Here is a 17,753-nt window from a genome sequence, read left to right on the forward strand (position 1 = left end):
AACTTGCATGATTCCTAGATGGATAGGACTAAATATGTGTAAGGAAGCTTAATAAATTTATATGAAAATTGGTTGTTCTTTGTTATTTTCCTTCTTCTGTGGTTTTGCTTTGCTTTCTCTTTCACTGTGCTTCTGAGTCCATCGTCTGTGTTATTGTGACCATAAAAAAATTTTAGGCTCTCTTTTATTTTCTCTCCTGACATTCATTTTCTTTTGTAGATTTTAAAAACATGAGAAAAACAGAGCTGCTTCCATATTCCTTTACAGGACAGAAATCTGACAGCTCACAATAACCTGGTCAGGAAATATGGTGCTCCCATAAAGCAGAAGAGTTCATGCTGGGATCCTAGGGCAACATGTGGCCCCCATGATGGCTTGGATGCTCCAAACTATGAGCATCATCAAAGGTTCCTACTGAATTTTAATTGGTAATGTGACAGCAGGATTCTATATTTAACTCCATGGGGAATAATCAAATGTACTGCAATTAATTATTTGTGGATTTAAATTTAATCAAATTTAATTTTTAGAAAGACCCTACTGACCTTGGAGAGTGTACTTATGGCAATTCACTTGGCTTAAAAATTGTTTCCTAGTCCTGCCATAAAGAAAGTCAGTCTATACTGGATTATAGGGAACAAGTACAAATGAATGTCAGCAAACAAAACAACTCTGAATATTGCAGTGTGCTAAGTTCTCTCACTGATGCCAAACACCCAGATCTAGAGTGCAAAAAGTACATGATGAGCCCATGAAGCACAGGCAGACACATCGTAACTCCACCTTTCCTGAAACCCTGATAGACTGGAAACCCTGATACACAGAGATGTTCTTCCTTGAGCATCACATGACTCACCACAAAACTTGAAGGCGGATCCTCAGGGAAGAGAGTGATGGTGGGAGGCAGGAGGAGCTTATTTTCCAGTTGCTGAGGGAGGCATGGGCAACGTAGAAGCAAGCATGGCTCTGTCTTTCCTCAGCCTGTGGCTCCTTTTGGGGGCTTGCTTTGGGTGCCAGCATCCCCTCTGTCAGTGCTCGGACAGAATGGCATTCATCTGTCAGGAGAGTGAGGTGACCTATGTACCACGGGACATCCCCAGGAATTCCACTGAACTGTGAGTAAAAAAAGAGAAGCAGGCAAAAAACAGCCAAGTCAACAGCAGCTTTTGTTCTTGTCTTTCTGGGTCAGCTTCTCGTTTGATAGATCCGGTGAACATTTTCAATGTGTTTGTGTGGGGTGGAAGTTTTTGGGGATTGATGATTCTTCCAGAGCACTGCAGCCCTTGAAGTTCATTCCCATGGTATTTGCAGCTGCAGAGCAAAGATAAGCTACCTCAGACAGAAGTTTAAAACAAAGTTTCTTTTGATAGTAGTGGATGCTTTCAAAATAATTTATATTAAAACACCCAGTACTTCCTCTCTAAGGTTGAATTTTAGCGCATTTGAAACTGAACAGACCATATCTGCTTGCTAAAAAGCTAGAAATCTGGCAATGGTCATTTCTTCAGAAAGAAGGTATGGGTTTCTTGGCATAAACTTGGTGGTTTGTGTTAGGATCACACAGTACTTTGCTGAGTTTTGTAAAGAGGCAGGGTGACTCTTAAGAAAGTCAGTGGAGCAAATGGTCCTTGTGAAGAACAGCTAATGAGAATAAATGAGACAGTTTCTCCAGCAGAAGAGTTTCTTAAAGTTTTCATTCATTTTCTACAGACCTGAAGCAATTTACAAATTGCTCCCACCCTCTCCTGGAGCACCAATGCTGTGTTGTTACTACATTAAAAACAATGGTATTTTTTCTATCTCAAAAATAAAACAGTTTCTCTGTCTGCCCGCTAAAGATGCAAAGTACAAAAATGTGCCCATATCTGTGAAGATACAAAAAGCGTTCATAGCATTAAATCTTGCTTGATACAGTTGAAGCCTTTAGATGTCTCAAAGTTCAGTGGAGTTTAGTGTCCCAATAAAGTGGGTCTAATGTGACAGTCTTAACGAACCTCATGACATAGCTGTAACTGCAGAAGAGCTGCCTTATATCAGTAAAGTTTTACAGGATTATTGGGATCTTTACAAAGAAGAGACTTTGTAAGTGAAATTGCAGTTTCTTTTTCTGGGCAAAGATCGATGCAACCATGTATCAAAAGCGAGAATGTACAAAATTTAGATATGAAGATTTATTCTCTAAATAAAGATGTAATTTAAAAAATATTATATTTCCATGCAAGTAATAGCAAAAAAGTAAATAGCCTGAGAGAGAACTGAAGGTGATTGGGTAGTGAGTTCATCTACTAGTAAATTTGTGTCTGGCTGCACTACTTTAGTGTGTATGTTGGACTCACCCCTCAAAATGAAAATCCATTTTTATAAAAGTAGTATATCAAGGCAAAGGGTGCTATCTGTCATATACATATATATATCTTTCTATGTAATGAAATAGCATTAATGTGATACTGGGCAGCTCAAATACACTTTCAGGGTCTTTCCTCACTTCTTCATAACCATGGCACAAACACTTCCCAGCAACTTTTGTTTCTATTGCGTCCTCATAATATTGCCTTTATCTTATCCCACTCTCCATTCTTCATAACTGACACAGCTCAGAGTCGAACATTTATTTTTTTTAATTGTCAAATTTATATGGCTGCCCATCTCACACAAAAGTAGCAAAGAATAAAATCACCAGTTAAAACATTCTACAAAAGCAGTTAGAAATAATAAACACATATAAGATCAGGTGAGGGAATGCATCATTGGAGACCCTCCATAGTTAAGCAGAGTCCAAAACAAACCCATCAGGCAGCTAATATGGACAAGCTCTCCTTTAAAGCAGCATTGACTTTTGTAGGGACTGTGAAAAAAAGCAAAAGAGTGGTTAGACTATCCTGAGGAAAGGGCAGGGCTCATGAGTTGATTAACAAAAGTTCCCCAGATTTCAGTGTTTCGTTTCAGACCATTTGTATCCATTAACATTTATTTTCTTTTTATGTCACTCTCTCAGAGAGTTAGGCAGGAACATTGAAAAAATATCATGGAGGAAGGCACTGCCAAATTCCTTGCACTACTGCCAAACTGCATAGTTGTGTTCATGTAAACACTAGGATTCAAACTTGACTCAAGAGCATCTTTAATATAATAATATAATATAACAACAGAGTTGGAAGGGACCTTGGAGGCCTTCTAGTCCAACCCCTGCCCAGGAAGGAAACCCTACACCATCTCAGTCAGATGGTTATCCAACATTTTCTTAAAAATTTCCAGTGTTGGAGCATTCACAACTTCTGCAGGCAAGTCGTTCCACTTATTAATTGTTCTAACTGTCAGGAAATTTCTCCTTAGTTCTAAGTTGCTTCTTTCCTTGATCAGTTTCCACCCATTGCTTCTTGTTCTACCCTCAAGTGCTTTGGAGAACAGCCCGACTCCCTCTTCTTTGTGGCAACCCCTGAGATATTGGAACACTGCTATCATGTCTCCCCTAGTCCTTCTTTTTATTAAACTAGACATACCCAGTTCCTGCAACCATTCTTCATATGTTTTAGCCTCCAGTCCCCTAATCATCTTTGTTGCTCTTCTCTGCACTCTTTCTAGAGTCTCAACATCTTTTTTACATCGTGGCGACCAAAACTGGATGCAATATTCCAAGTGTGGCCTTTTACCTTTTTACCTTTTCATTTTTTGGCAGTAAACCAATGTTCTGGTTCTATCTCTTAAAAAGTATGTATGTATGTATGCATGCAAAAATTCATATTCTGCTTGATAGAAAATCTTAGTCATATTGTAGAAATGGGCAAAAAAACTACCCATTTCTATCCTTGTAGAAATTATGCTATCAATTCCATTTTTAGTCTTCCTGCATCTTTTTACCTGAGGAATAATCACAACTCTGCTTTAGATTTTGTTTGAGGCTAAATTTCAACAGCAGTGTGCAGTCTGTCTCTTTTGTAACATTTATTCTTCTCAGCTGTTCCTCTCAGCTGTTCTTATGCGAAAGTATTCACTCAACAATCCAAATTTGGAAGAAAAGCAGATGGATGAAAGAAAAAGATAAAAAGTGTCCATTAATCAAACACTTAATAGGTGTTGGACCAAATATTGATTCAATGTTATCTTTTGAGAGTTTAAGAACATTGTGAAAAGTCATACCGGCAATGCCTAGATGAGCATGTTAGGCCCTAGGGATTTAATAGAAAGATAGGCCATATTCAATATAAAATCAAGAGGCTCAACAGAATTATTTAATTCAATCAATCCCCACTCAGTGCAGGAATCAAATAATCATGCAGGGAGGTAGTAGGATTTCTTTCTCTCTTTTCTCTTGAATCACAGAAAATGTTCCCCATAAACATTTTCTAGTTGGGCTCTTTAGGTTCTTGAGCCGAGTCAGATAGTCAGGATGGGCTACAGGAGGCCCCTTTTCTATTTTCAATAATTGTTCCTTTTGTGCATGAATATCGAAGAAAGCAATTCTTTCCCTGGATTTGTATGATGTGATTAATTATACCATTGAAAGATCTAGCTGGTCCTTTTGTACAACATACTAAGCTTGGTTAGTTGCAATTGAGGTTTTGGTATTGTGTGTGTGTGTGTGTGTGTGTGTGTGTATGTGTGTGCTTTATAAAATGGGTTCATTTACTAAACAACTGCATTAACCAAATTAAGCAAGTCCAATCATTATATATAGGCCTGCACAGATTTACCTTGGAAAAAATCCCACTAAAGGCAACATTTAAATTAGAATTCACACACTGCCTTACTCTTCCAAGTGTTTAGGTATTCACAGAATAATGTGGAAATGTAGCAAAAATCTCCAATCCCCCATTTTACTCTGATTATTAAATAAGACTTTACTTCTATTAAAGATCAATATGGAGATACTGCTCAAAATATGTATTTCACAAATGCTATAAATAAAGCAGTTTGTGCAGTAACTTTGTGCAGAGAATAACAGAAAAGGGGAGTAGATTATTATAAAATGAGTAGATTAATTTATAGAATACTACCATCTCTTTTAGTGACTTGAGTTTATACATTTGCTAAAATGTAATATGGTCTCATTTTGGCTTACAGTTCTGCAATATTCAGATACATCTATGCTCTGATGTGCTTTTATAGATCTCATAACTTGGGGATTCAGATAAAGGAATAATTTCTAATACCAGTACAGAAACAAGCTCATTTGAAATCATTGCAGCTCGCTGCTATCTAGCATGCTATAAAGTAAAATTTAGATGACCTAGCATTATTATTGCAAAGATATTGCTTGAGAATATCCACAAGTACAGTATGCTGTAAATATGATAGTGTATGCATACAAGAGAGAGAATATAGTCAATATAATAGAGTAATATAATGATAGCATGCCAGATGTTGAATATTAGATATTCAGAAATGCCTTCCGAGCCAAGGAGCTTCCTAGATAATCTAAATGAGGCACTATTCCTACTATAGTGAGGATAAAATGAAAACGGAGATCAAAAGAACATGGGAATATCTCAGGGTTTCCTTGCAAGAAAAAATGGGTGAAAAATAAGTAGTGAGAGAAAATAAATAATATAGTAAATCTCCCCAACAAACTGTCCTACAAAGGTTCAAGGGTGTAGAATTCCCCAGCCAGCAAATTTTAGTCTTTCATGCAGTCCCCAGAAATGTTTCGTACCTTTCTGGCTGCTCCCCCACACCTCCAATATCATTAGCTTGTTTTCATTGCTAATAACAAGCACATATGTTAGAACCTTGCTTTTTGACTAAGATTTACATGACAGCCTGAGCTAAGTACATTGTTTTCACACTGGAAACAATAACGATAGAGATTACAGAAGTTTCCTGCCCTCACTAGTTTGAAATATTCCTATGAATTTTGTAAGCAATCAAGGTTGCAGAAGATTGTTGATGCTCTTTGTCTGCTAACTATTGAGTCTAGACAGGGATGATGAGGAGCCTAAACAAAAAGTTGGAATATAGACATCCAACGCTGATTTGCTCACTCAGTTTTACCTTTGAGAAACAATTCTTTTAAAAATTACTGTCTTTCTGATGTCACGTCCTTAAAGTAGATTGCACACTGAAAGATCTGAATTTATCTGCCAGGAATTTTCAATCATTTCTGCTGTCTGCTCTATGAAATATAAAAACAGGGCTGTGGTATATTTAATGTAATTACATTCATCAATAGACTTCTCTACCAACCAAAGGCTTGTAATGCATTGCAGATATCAATAGAAAAACCTTCAGATTAAACAAATGCATGTAGTTTTGAACCCGGAACATTCTATAAATACATTTACTTAAGAGGTCAGCTCCCAAGTCTGCTCCTTGAAATAGCAGTGTTTGGAAGTCATTTATAAGGAGATTTATTCCTGGAAAGTTGTACCAACTGTCTCTATTAAGTTCAGGTTGGTACATTTTCTTCCAAAAGACTGAACCTATGAGGAACCCAGCACTTCTTTGGTGACAGGTGGAAGACTGTCTCGAGTTCTGCTTCAAAAAACACCATGTCCTGATTTTTTTTCCCTCCACACTGGTGGCCATTGATAATTATGCTTGGTCTTACAACATCTGCATTGCATTATTTCTAAAATTCACCCTTTATCTTTACTTAATGGTAGAGGATAATTTATGGAGAAAACTAGTTTGCCACTCATTTAGCACCTGCTTTCTATTATTCACTTCAAAACAGAGCAACATATCTGCTAAAATGCATTGCCTAAGGCAGGGGTGTCAAACTCACATTGTCATGTCATCACTAAACCGGGGTGGGCGTGGCTTGTGAGCGACACATCCGGCACACAGGCCACATATTTGACACCCGTGGTCTAAGCCAACTGCCTCTCTGTCCAGCTTCTTAATCAGAACTAGTCCATTAGCACTAGGTCAGTCATTCCAGATTATCAGGTATTTTTTTATTATTGAATTTATAAGCCACTTCTCTGTGTATTCCAACATCCAAGTGAGTTTGCAATAGTAAAAAAACTGAAGTTTCTTTCTCACATACCTAATAGTCTAACTTCTAAGAGCCAAATCTTTAGAAAGATCTTTTCTGTTGACTGATAGTGGGCAGGATTATAGCAGGTGAAGTAACCCTGCAGATTACCAGAGTCTAAGACATTGGGGGCTTTAAACTGTGCGGGCAGCTATTATAACTTAGTGGTTGCAGCTTTTTTGCTTAGGTAAAGATAGTGAAAATAAGGTGCAACTAACTGTTGGTAACTTTAGCCAGCTCAGGTAGTCACTTTTGGCACAATAGCAATAGTATTTTGGGAAAATGCAACCCAAACCTGAGCAAATTTCACCTCAGCCCCAAAATTCATTTTTCCCTAACTCATAGAGCCTCTATTTTATCTGTATTGGGTTTCAGCTTGTTCTCCCTCTCCCAGCTCATGTTCAAGTAGGCAACATTCAAGTTTACTAAAAAGCTGGGTATCATCAGCATTCTGACTGTATCCAAAACCAAACTCCAAATGACTCCTGGTTTTTTATATATGTTAAACAGCATAAGAAATAACACAGAGCTTTGTGGAAGGGCATGAAATCTTGAGTGATTCTGGATTAGTTAGCCTCAGAATGGACTTTAAACTCCTCCAAAAAGTCTAAGACTTAATACTATGGAAAAGAAGAATAGTACACTAAATAGTATTCCTATATTTTTTTTTTGTTTACATTTATATCCCGCCCTTCTCCGAAGACTCAGGGCGGCTTACAGTGTATAAGGCAATAGTCTCATTCTATTTGTATATTTACAAAGTCAACTTATTGCCCCCCCAACAATCTGGGTCCTCATTTTACCTACCTTATAAAGGATGGAAGGCTGAGTCAACCTTGGACCTGGTGGTACTAGAACCTGCAGTAATTGCAGGCAGCTGTGTTTTAATAACAGGCTTCTTACAGCCTGAGCCACACCGCGGCCCTGATCACCCAAATGCAGCAGCATTCAAATTTGGCCAGCTAATGGATGGCAATCCTGTATAGTCTTACCACCTCTCTAGGTATAGAGAGGTGGTAAGACTATACAATCCTGTATAATCTTACCACCTTTCATATGCATTTTCTCTGACATATTTTTGGCATCACCTGGCAGGACAAAGTTCCAAATAGCGCAGTCTTAGAATGTGCTGGAATTTCTAGCATGTATACACTACTGAAACAGTGCCATCTATGCTGGCTTGGGCATGTCATGAGAATGGCTGATGGTTGGATTCTGAAAGATCTCCTGTAGGGAGAATTAGTGCAGGGAAAGTGCCTCAGAGGGAGACCACAGCTGCGATATAAGGATATCTGCAAAAGGGACCTAAAGGCCCTGGGAATAACAACTGGGAAAACTTGACCTCCAATCGTTCAGCTTGGAGGCTAAAGATGCAGCTGGCCTTCTCCAATTTAAAGAGACATTTGTTTGGCAGGCTGAGGCAAAGAGGCAGTCCCAGAAGCAGTGAAATCTGGGGGCTGGGCAGGGGACAGAATGCATCTGCCCTCAGTGTGGAAGGGATTGCCACTCTCGAATTGGCCTTTTCAGTCACACTAGATGCTGTTTTAGGATCTCTTTCCAGAGCATGATACCATAGTCTTTTGAGATTGAAGGATGCCAATGAGGTTAAAGTTGCAGTATACCCAAGGAAGCTAGATGAAAGATAAGTTAGACCGCCGATTTTAATTTCTGCTTTTTAATGCTACATCAGTTGTTTTAACCATTCAGCCATTTCTGACTCTTAGTTCCTAGTCAAGCACAGCTTCTTTCAATTGTTGGATGTTCATCTTTGTATCAGTTTTGATGTTATCAGGTCAACATGTACTGTGCTTGCCCCTTCTTGTTCCCCTAACCATTCCTAGCATCACTGACTTCTCCAATGAAGTTGCATGCGTGACATGGCCAAAGTAAATCAGACATAGTCTTGTGATTTTGGCTTCAAATTTTGTGTCTGGTTTTATATGATTCAGCATTTCTGTTTGTTGCTCTGGCAGTCCATGGCATGCATAATAATTTATGCCAGCACCACAGTTCAAAGGCGTCAATTCTTCTTCGATCAGCCATTCTTAGTGTCCAATTCTCATACCCATACATCATTGTAGGGAAGACTATTCTCTAACTAACCTGCTTTTTATATTTATATCAATATCTCTGCTTTTCCAGACCTTATACATATTAACCATTGCAGTGCAGCCTTAGGTTAGCCTGCATTTGACTTCAGGAGCAGAAGTACCATTGTGAACAATTTTTGATCCAAGGAAAATAAATTCTTGAACTAATTCAATTTCTTCTTCATTGATTTTAAACATCACATGTCTATGTGCACCTGTTGTCATTATCTTTGTTTTCCTTATGTTAAAACACAAACATTTAAATCTTAAATCTTAAATAATCAAATATTTCTATTATCAAGCATTTAATCCTAAATGAAATTGCTAATCTAGTAACTATCACAGGGAAAGAAAGAACCAGCTTCTTCCAGTTCTTCTACCAGGATATTCTGTAATACATCAGGCTAGGGACTGAGAATGAAGAAGTAGCCAAATTGCAGCTTCCCATTATATTCCCATTTTGACTTGCTATTTTAATCTTTGACCTCTAGCATTTAATATTCCTGGCCTTGGCTGCAATAAATATAATGATGCATGTTTGTTCATTCAACTGCTTTTCCCACCATTTCCCCAATACATTTAATAATGCCAAACAAAAATCAAATAACAAAAAAAGCAGCTCCTCCTGTATTAGAATCTCAAGACACTAGATATGTAGATGAACATGTTGATTCCACTCAGGGAGCTCTTATCCCCTTTGATGATGACACCATCAGCAGGGAGTGAGGTCTTGTTTAGCCTAAGGAGCAAGCTGACAAAATCTTTAGGCAGGAAAGGTCCTTATCAGGAGTTCTTCAACACCATAATTCTTCAAAGAAAACTGAAATCAGGAAATAGCTGTTCCCTTCTGCAGAGTCTCCCCCAGTGTCTGCTGGAGTGGGACTTCCCAAGGAAAGAAAGTTACCTGCTATTAGTGGTTCTTAACCTTGCTGCCTAAGGTAGCTTTTCACTACGTTGGTCCTTTGGTAAATTAGTCCTTTGCTAAAGGTTGCCAGGAGACAAACCTCAAAACATTTTTTGTGGCTTGAATGGTCAGAATGGTCAAAGGAGGAGAACAGTTTATGGGAAGAGGAAGATTTCAAGTGAAGTCCATAAAACCTGAGAACACATTGAATGCAAGAATCTCACTGCAGTCACCCCATTCTCATTTTTCTCATCTCTCCTTATCATCTTTTTCATATGAAAGGCCACAGAATGATTCAAAGTCTATTATTGAACATTAGAAATGAGATCTACTTCCCAAGGCAGTTGTTAGGTAAAGGTAAAGGAAAAGGTTCCCCTCACATATACATGCTAGTCGTTGCCAACTCTAGGGGGCGGTGCTCATCTCCGTTTCAAAGCCGAAGAGCCAGCACTGTCCAAAGACATCTCCGTGGTCATGTGGCCGGCATGACTCAACGCCAAAGGTGCACGGAACGCTGTTACCTTCCCACCAAAGGTGGACCCTATTTTTTCTACTTGCATTTTTATGTGCTTTCGAAACTGCTAGGTTGGCAAAAGCTGGGACTAGTAATGGGAGCTCACCGTGTTACATGGCAGCACTAGGGTTTCGAACCGCTGAACTGCCGACCTTTTGATCAACAAGCTCAGCTGTCTTAGCCCCTGAGCCACTGTGTCCCTTTACAGGCAGTTGTTATCACTGGGTAAAGCCATCAAAAAGGTTTTACTGCCAGCATATCCCTGAGGAATATAGAAGATTTACTGCTATTCCTAGAGAAATTTGGTAAGATGTTTTGCCAGGTAAATAACTTGCCAGAGAAATAATTTCAAGAGGTCATTTGTGCACAGCTTTAATAAACCTTATATAAGCTAGAAGTCATTACCACTATGCAGATGATTTATTGCTTATATCCCATTCTCTGATAGGCTTGTACAGACAGTTAAGAGCTTTAGATAGCTATTGCTCCTTAAATTATCTAACTGAATGCAGAAAAATCAAAGGAGTTTCTTCCCCTCCATCCCCCTCCATCCCTCCCCATCTGGAAAAAAGGAAAAGATACAAATGGAGAATTGGGAAACATAAAAGTAAAGCAAGTTTTCACTTGCGTTAGCACTGTCCACAAGAGTTATTATCACTTGCATTAGTGGCAATCATAATACTTACACATTAAGGGGGGGGGATTTTTTTTGTTTATTGTGAGTCTATAATTTTACTTGTAAGGCAGGTTTAATGTGAAAGTGTATTCCAATACAGTGAATTATACTATTCAACTTTAGCAACTCCTGAAATAGCACAATTCCATTCTACAATTGCTCTTATCACAATGAAACACAGGGCTTCTTGAGTTAGTGTCTCTCATGGGTAAGCAAACAAGGACTCTGTGTACTTCTTGAAATTCCTTGAAAGAAATACTTAAGACAAATGGCAAAAGTGGGGAACAAATTGTTATTAAAACACTGATAAAAATGCCTCTACAAACAAAAGTCTGCTTTCATTCTCAGGAATGAAGGGCTATGTTTATTTATTTACACAGTTCACATGAACATTGTTATTTAACATCTTTGCTAAATAATTAAAACCAGGGATCTGGAGATTCGAAAATGTTTTGGCACTTGGTTGTTGGTTCAGTAAGTCAGCCATGTTTTCCTTCATTATAAGCTGGACTATGCCTCTCCAGTCATTTTCAGAACTCTCCCATAAAAATATTTCTTGGATTTCTCCACTGATTTTATTGATTTATTCAAAGCATTTTATGACCACGCAAATCAGACAACTTGGTAATGGATTTTGATAGGCAATAAATTATTTCAACTTCATTGATTCATTCTATGAATCAAGAATTTACACATCCAGACGATAAGTGGCTCTTTGTTTACTTTAAACATGTCACATAATAAGCAAACTTATTATATGATCAAAAAATTGTTCTCTTTCTAGAGAGAGAGAAAAAAAGATATTGTCTGCGCATGCGCAGATATGGCGGAAGTGGGGGCTCGGATCGTGTTAAGGGGGTGCGCGCTCGATGCTTGCAGGCGATCGTGCGCCCCGAGCCCTAAGACTCTTCCCGTTCCCCGGATGGTCAAGACCCTCAGAGCCCGGGCCTTCGGCTGATGTTGTGCAATGCACAGTCCGTGGCCAATAAGGCCCCCCTAATCTATGATCTTATTCAGGGGGGTGCCGCGGACTTTATAGGCATTACGGAGACCTGGTTGGGCGCAGAAGGGGGCGTGCCCCTGGTGCAAATGTGCCCACCGGGTTTCTGAGCATTCCATCAACCGAGGGCCCAGGGTAGGGGTGGAGGGGTGGCGGTTGTGATTAGAGAGAGTCTAGAGCCGAGGGAGACCACTGTACCTCAGATTGCCGGGTGTGAATCCCTCTTTGTGAGATGGGGTCATAGATGTCAGATGGGCTTGCTGGTCGCGTACCTGGCTCCTTGCTGCATGACAGCTGCCCTGCCCGAGCTCCTGGAGGTGCTTGCTGGGGTGGCGGTTGAGACCCCCAGACTCTTAGTCATGGGGGACTTTAACTTGCCATCTTCCGGCTCGTCGTCGACAGCAGCTCGGGAGTTCACGGCTTCCATGACGGCCTTGGACCTGACTCAAGTAGTTGATGGCCCTACTCACACTGGGGGTGGCACACTGGACTTGATTTTTATCTCTGGTCAGTGGTCGAGAGATCTGGACTTGAAGGAAATAGTCATTGAACCTTTGTCATGGTCAGATCACTCTCTCCTTCGCCTGGACTTTCTGACCGCCATCCAACACCGCAGGGAGACGGAACCAATGCGTTGGTTCCGTCCCAGGCACCTGATGGACCCGGAGAGGGTCCGGACGGAGTTTGGGCCACTTCCTGAGGGTCTGGCTCACGGCACGTCTGAGGAACTTGTTGCAGCCTGGGAACGGGCCGCAGCGGGGGCCTTAGACCGTGTCGTGCCTTTGCGGCCTCTGACCCGGCGCAGGTCCCAACCGGCTCCTTGGTTTTCCGAGGAGTTGAGGGGGATGAAGCGCCGGAGAAGACGCCTAGAGAGTTCCTGGAGGTCTAGCCGTTCAGAGGCTGATCGGACACTAGTGAAGTCCTATAATAGAGCTTACCTAGTGGCATTGAGGGAAGCAAGGCGTTGCTACGCCTCCTCCCTCATTGCGTCGGCAGATAACCGCCCAGCCGCCCTGTTTCGGGTGACTCGTTCCCTCCTTCACCAGGGGGAGCGGGATGACCCATTGCAGGGATGTGCTGAGGAGTTTAACGGTTATCTATACGATAAAATCATTCAGCTTCGGGACGGTTTGGACCAAAATTGCGGTGACTCAGGTGAGACGTCTGAGGGTGGTCTTGGTGATATTGTTTGGATGAGTTTGACCCTGTGGCTCCTGAGGACATGGACAGGTTGTTGGGTAGGTTGAATGCCACCACGTGTTTACTGGACCCGTGCCCCTCCTGGCTGGTGCTGGCCACTCAGGAGGTGACACGAGGCTGGCTCCAGGTGATTACGAGTGCTTCTTTGGTGGAGGGTGTCTTTCCGGCCGCCTTGAAAGAGGCGGTGGTGAGGCCCCTCCTCAAGAAGCCTTCCTGACCCGCTGTTTTAGGTAATTATCGTCAGTCTCCAACCCGCCGGCGAAGGTTGTAGAGAGTATGGTGGCATATCAGTTTCCCTTACACCTGGATGAAACTCTATCTAGACCCGTTCCAGTCCGGTTTCCGGCCCGGTTACAGCACCGAGACGGCTTTGGTCGCGTTGGTGGATGATCTCTGGAGGGCCAGGGATAGGGGTTGTTCCTCTGCCCTGGTCCTATTAGACCTCTCAGCGGCTTTCGATACCATCGACCATGGTATCCTGCTGTGCCGGTTGGAGGGATTGGGAGTGGGAGGCACTGTTTATCGGTGGTTCTCCTCCTATCTCTCCGATCGATCGCAGACGGTGTTGACAGGGGGGCAGAGGTCGGCTCCGAGGCGCCTCACTTGTGGGGTGCCGCAGGGGTCGATTCTCTCGCCCCTTCTGTTCAACATCTATATGAAGCCGCTGGGTGAGATCATCAGTGGCTTCGGTGTGAGGTACCAGCTGTACGCGGATGACACCCAGCTGTACTTTTCCACACCGGGCCACCCCAACGAAGCTATCGAAGTGCTGTCCCGGTGTCTGGAAGCCGTACGGGTCTGGATGGGGAGAAACAGGCTCAAGCTCAATCCCTCCAAGACAGAGTGGCTGTGGATGCCGACATCCCGGTACAGTCAGCTGAGTCCACGGCTGACTGTTGGAGGCGAGTCATTGGCCCCGATGGAGAGGGTGCGCAACTTGGGCGTCCTCCTGGACGAACGGCTGTCTCTGGAAGATCATTTGATGGCCGTCTCCAGGAGAGCGTTCTAGCAGGTTCGCCTGGTGCGCCAGTTGCGCCCCTTTCTAGACCGGGATGCCCTATGCACGGTCACTCACGCCCTCGTGACGTCTCGCCTGGATTACTGCAATGCTCTCTACATGGGGCTCCCCTTGAAGGGCATCCGGAGGCTGCAGTTAGTCCAGAATGCGGCTGCGCGGGTGATAGAGGGAGCCCCTCGTGGCTCCCGTATGACACCTATCCTGCGCAGACTGCACTGGCTACCTGTGGCCTTCCGGGTGCGCTTCAAGGTCTTGGTAACCACCTTCAAAGCGCTCCATGGCATAGGGCCGGGTTATTTACGGGACCGCCTACTGCTACCGAATACCTCTCACCGACCCGTGCGCTCTCACAGAGAGGGACTCCTCAGGGTACCGTCAGTGAGGCAGTGTCGTCTGGCGACGCCCAGGGGAAGGGCCTTCTCTGTGGGGGCTCCCACCCTCTGGAACGAACTACCCCCAGGACTTCATCAACTTCCGGACCTCCGAACCTTCCGTCGCGAGCTTAAAACACACTTATTCATCTGCGCAGGACTGGATTAGATTTTAAATTTATTGGTTTTAAATGGGTTTTATTTTTTTTATATTGTTTTTAAACATTCGGCCTTTTAGAATAAGTTTTTTAATTGTTATTTTAATCTGTATTTATGTGTTTTTATTTGCCTGTGAACCGCCCTGAGTCCTTCGGGAGATAGGGCGGTATATAAATACGATTAATAAATAAATAAATAAATAAATTGAGAAAGAGACTGATACATATTCCTATATATTTCTTTGCCTCTCCTTCATCAATTCCCTGCTCCATCTTTCTGTAATTGTTTGGGTCTCCCTAGAACCTTTCATTTTTCTATTTTCTATTCCATTTTTTATTGTGGCTCTCAGCATTCTTCTCCATTTGTCAGGGCATAGATGATATGAATGTTGCTGATTTGGCAATTTAAACCCAGAGACTGAAGATCAGAAATAGAATACAAAGAAAAGTTCCCATTTTATATCCCCTCAGAATGCTGTGAATTATCTCTGCCCCTCATTCCATTTTGGGTTTAATTAGAAAAAATCTGGAATTAGCTTCAGGATTAAAATTAATCCCATCCTGAATTTATTATGCTTCCATTGAAACATGAAAATGTTTACTTTTGTGTAGCCTGTATATGATTTTGCTGGTAATTTGTAGCAGCTTTTAGAGACTTCATTATGTATGTATGTATGTATGTATGTATGTATGTATGTATGTATGTATACGACCCAAGGTGAAGACCAGAGGCAAAGAGGCTTCAGAAGCACATGTGTAACACAGGCAGGAGCAACAGACACTGAATGGCACAATAAAATATCTGACATTGTGTAAAGGAACATCTGTACAGTATTTATTTATTTATTTATTTATTTATTTATTTATTAATCGAACTTATATACCGCACCATCTCCCGTAGGACTCAGGGCGGTTCACAGGCATATTAAAACAGTACAATAAATAAACATTAAAACCCAATTAAAACTAGATAATATCATGGCCTGATCACTAAAAAATAAAAAACCTATAAAAACCCCATTAAGATATGCTAAAACCTTTTATCTTAGGCTAGTCCTGCACGCTGAAACAATAGCGTCTTCAGTTCCCGTCTGAAGGTCCGGAGGTCGGGTAGTTGTCGTAATCCTGGAGGGAGCTCGTTCCACAGGGCTGGTGCCGCCACAGAGAAGGCCCTCCCCCTGGGGGCCGCCAACCTACACTGTTTGGTCGACGGCACCCTGAGGAGGCCCACTCTGTGGGAGCGCACAGGTCGTTGGGAGGCAATCGGCGGCAGAAGGCGGTCTCGAAGGTATCCCGGTCCTAAGCCATGGAGCGCTTTAAAGGTGGTCACCAAAACCTTGAATTGCACCCGAAAGACTACCGGTAGCCAGTGCAGGCCGCGCAGGATAGGTGTTCCTAGTATGGTTAGTATGGTTAGTATGGTTCCTAGACCTTCCCAAGTCCAGATGAGGGATCCTAAGAACATCAGGGGTTATAAGAGGGCTAAGATATTATGGGACTTTCAGATCCAGGCAGGAAGGCAATTACTTGCCAAGTAACCAGTTATTGTAATAGTAGACAAGGATCAGAGGACAGCAGTGGTGATAGATGTAGTAGTGCCAAGTGATAGCAACATCAAGAAGGAGTATGAGAAGTTAGAGAAATATCAGAGCGAGAAGGAGAGGATATGGAAAGTAAAGGCCAAAGTGGCCTTAGTGGTGGTAGGAGCACTGGGGGCTGTGGCTCCAGTTGATCCCAGAAAGAACATTAGACCTCCCTGTCCAAAAGAGTGCAGTGTTAGGAACTGCTAAGATACAGTGCAAAACCCTCAAATTCTCAGGCCTTTAATAAAAGAACTGAGATTAAGAAAAACACACACCACCCATAGCGGTAAGAAGGTTTGTTGTTGTTGTTGTTGCAAAAGAGCAACTTTCCTTCATATAATCACACTGAGTTTCTTCATATTATATGCATAACCACATCAAGATAATACAAGATAATGCTCATATACATCGGGAATATATATAGTGACAAAGCATAAGATGTTCCTGGTATCTTGGTCTATAATTGATCATATCAATTATAGTGCAGTGTCATTCACTTACACAAAACCATATGCATATCAATAAAACATAGGAGAAGGAAATCTTAATGAAGCATTGTATCTGATTTCATAAAACTGTGATCAAGAGGATCCTTTGTGAAAAGGAAAATGCAAATGAGTGAAGAACTCTCTGCACAACATTTAGATATAAAAGAAAAAATATGAGGGGCTTTCTAATGCATTATGTGATTATTCTTCAAAAATAAAATCAAGTAATTTGGAACATAAAATGTGAATTATTAATTATAGGATAAGAGCATTCATTGGGATAGCTTCCAGAAACAAAGGGGGAAGCTAAGTTGTATTCTTTTTCATTTCTTTAATACCAGAATCAGGGCACTGTTTAATTTCCTTCCCAGACCAAGCTCACATTAACATCAGCTCTTTGGCTTTGAAACAGAGATGAGTACTGCCTCCTAGAGTCGGCAACGACTAGCATGTATATGCAAGGGGAACCTTTACCTTTACCTTTTAGATCAGAGGTAAGCACTGTTTGAAGAAGTGAGAGAGAGTTGCAACATAAACTTCTAATCTTCTGGAAGGCTATAGCACAGGGCTGTCAAACTCCCGACCAGCAGGCCAGATGTGTCACACGTTGGCCATGCCCATACCCAGTTTACCAAAGGGGGAAAAAGTCCCGATACGTCACGTGATGACACCATGATGATGTGACTTTGACACCCCTGCTACAGGACATCACCAGCAAGAACATGAACTATTGGGAGGGGGATTTTAAAAAAAATTATTAGAAGAATTAAGAGTAGTT

The 17,753-nt window shown here is 41.7% G+C and overlaps 1 protein-coding gene across 1 annotated transcript in view; it reads left to right on the top strand.

The window, feature by feature from the left end:
- Positions 1–960: 960 nt before the first annotated feature.
- FSHR (follicle stimulating hormone receptor) overlaps positions 961–17,753 on the top strand; it is a 96,161-nt gene continuing 79,368 nt past the window's right edge. The window contains exon 1 of the mRNA XM_058164984.1: positions 961–1,115. Coding sequence (XP_058020967.1) covers positions 961–1,115 — 155 coding nt within the window. The remainder of the gene's footprint in view (positions 1,116–17,753) is intronic.

This window comes from Ahaetulla prasina, chromosome 1 (assembly GCF_028640845.1).
Source record: "Ahaetulla prasina isolate Xishuangbanna chromosome 1, ASM2864084v1, whole genome shotgun sequence".
NCBI classification, from domain to species: Eukaryota; Metazoa; Chordata; class Lepidosauria; order Squamata; family Colubridae; genus Ahaetulla; species Ahaetulla prasina.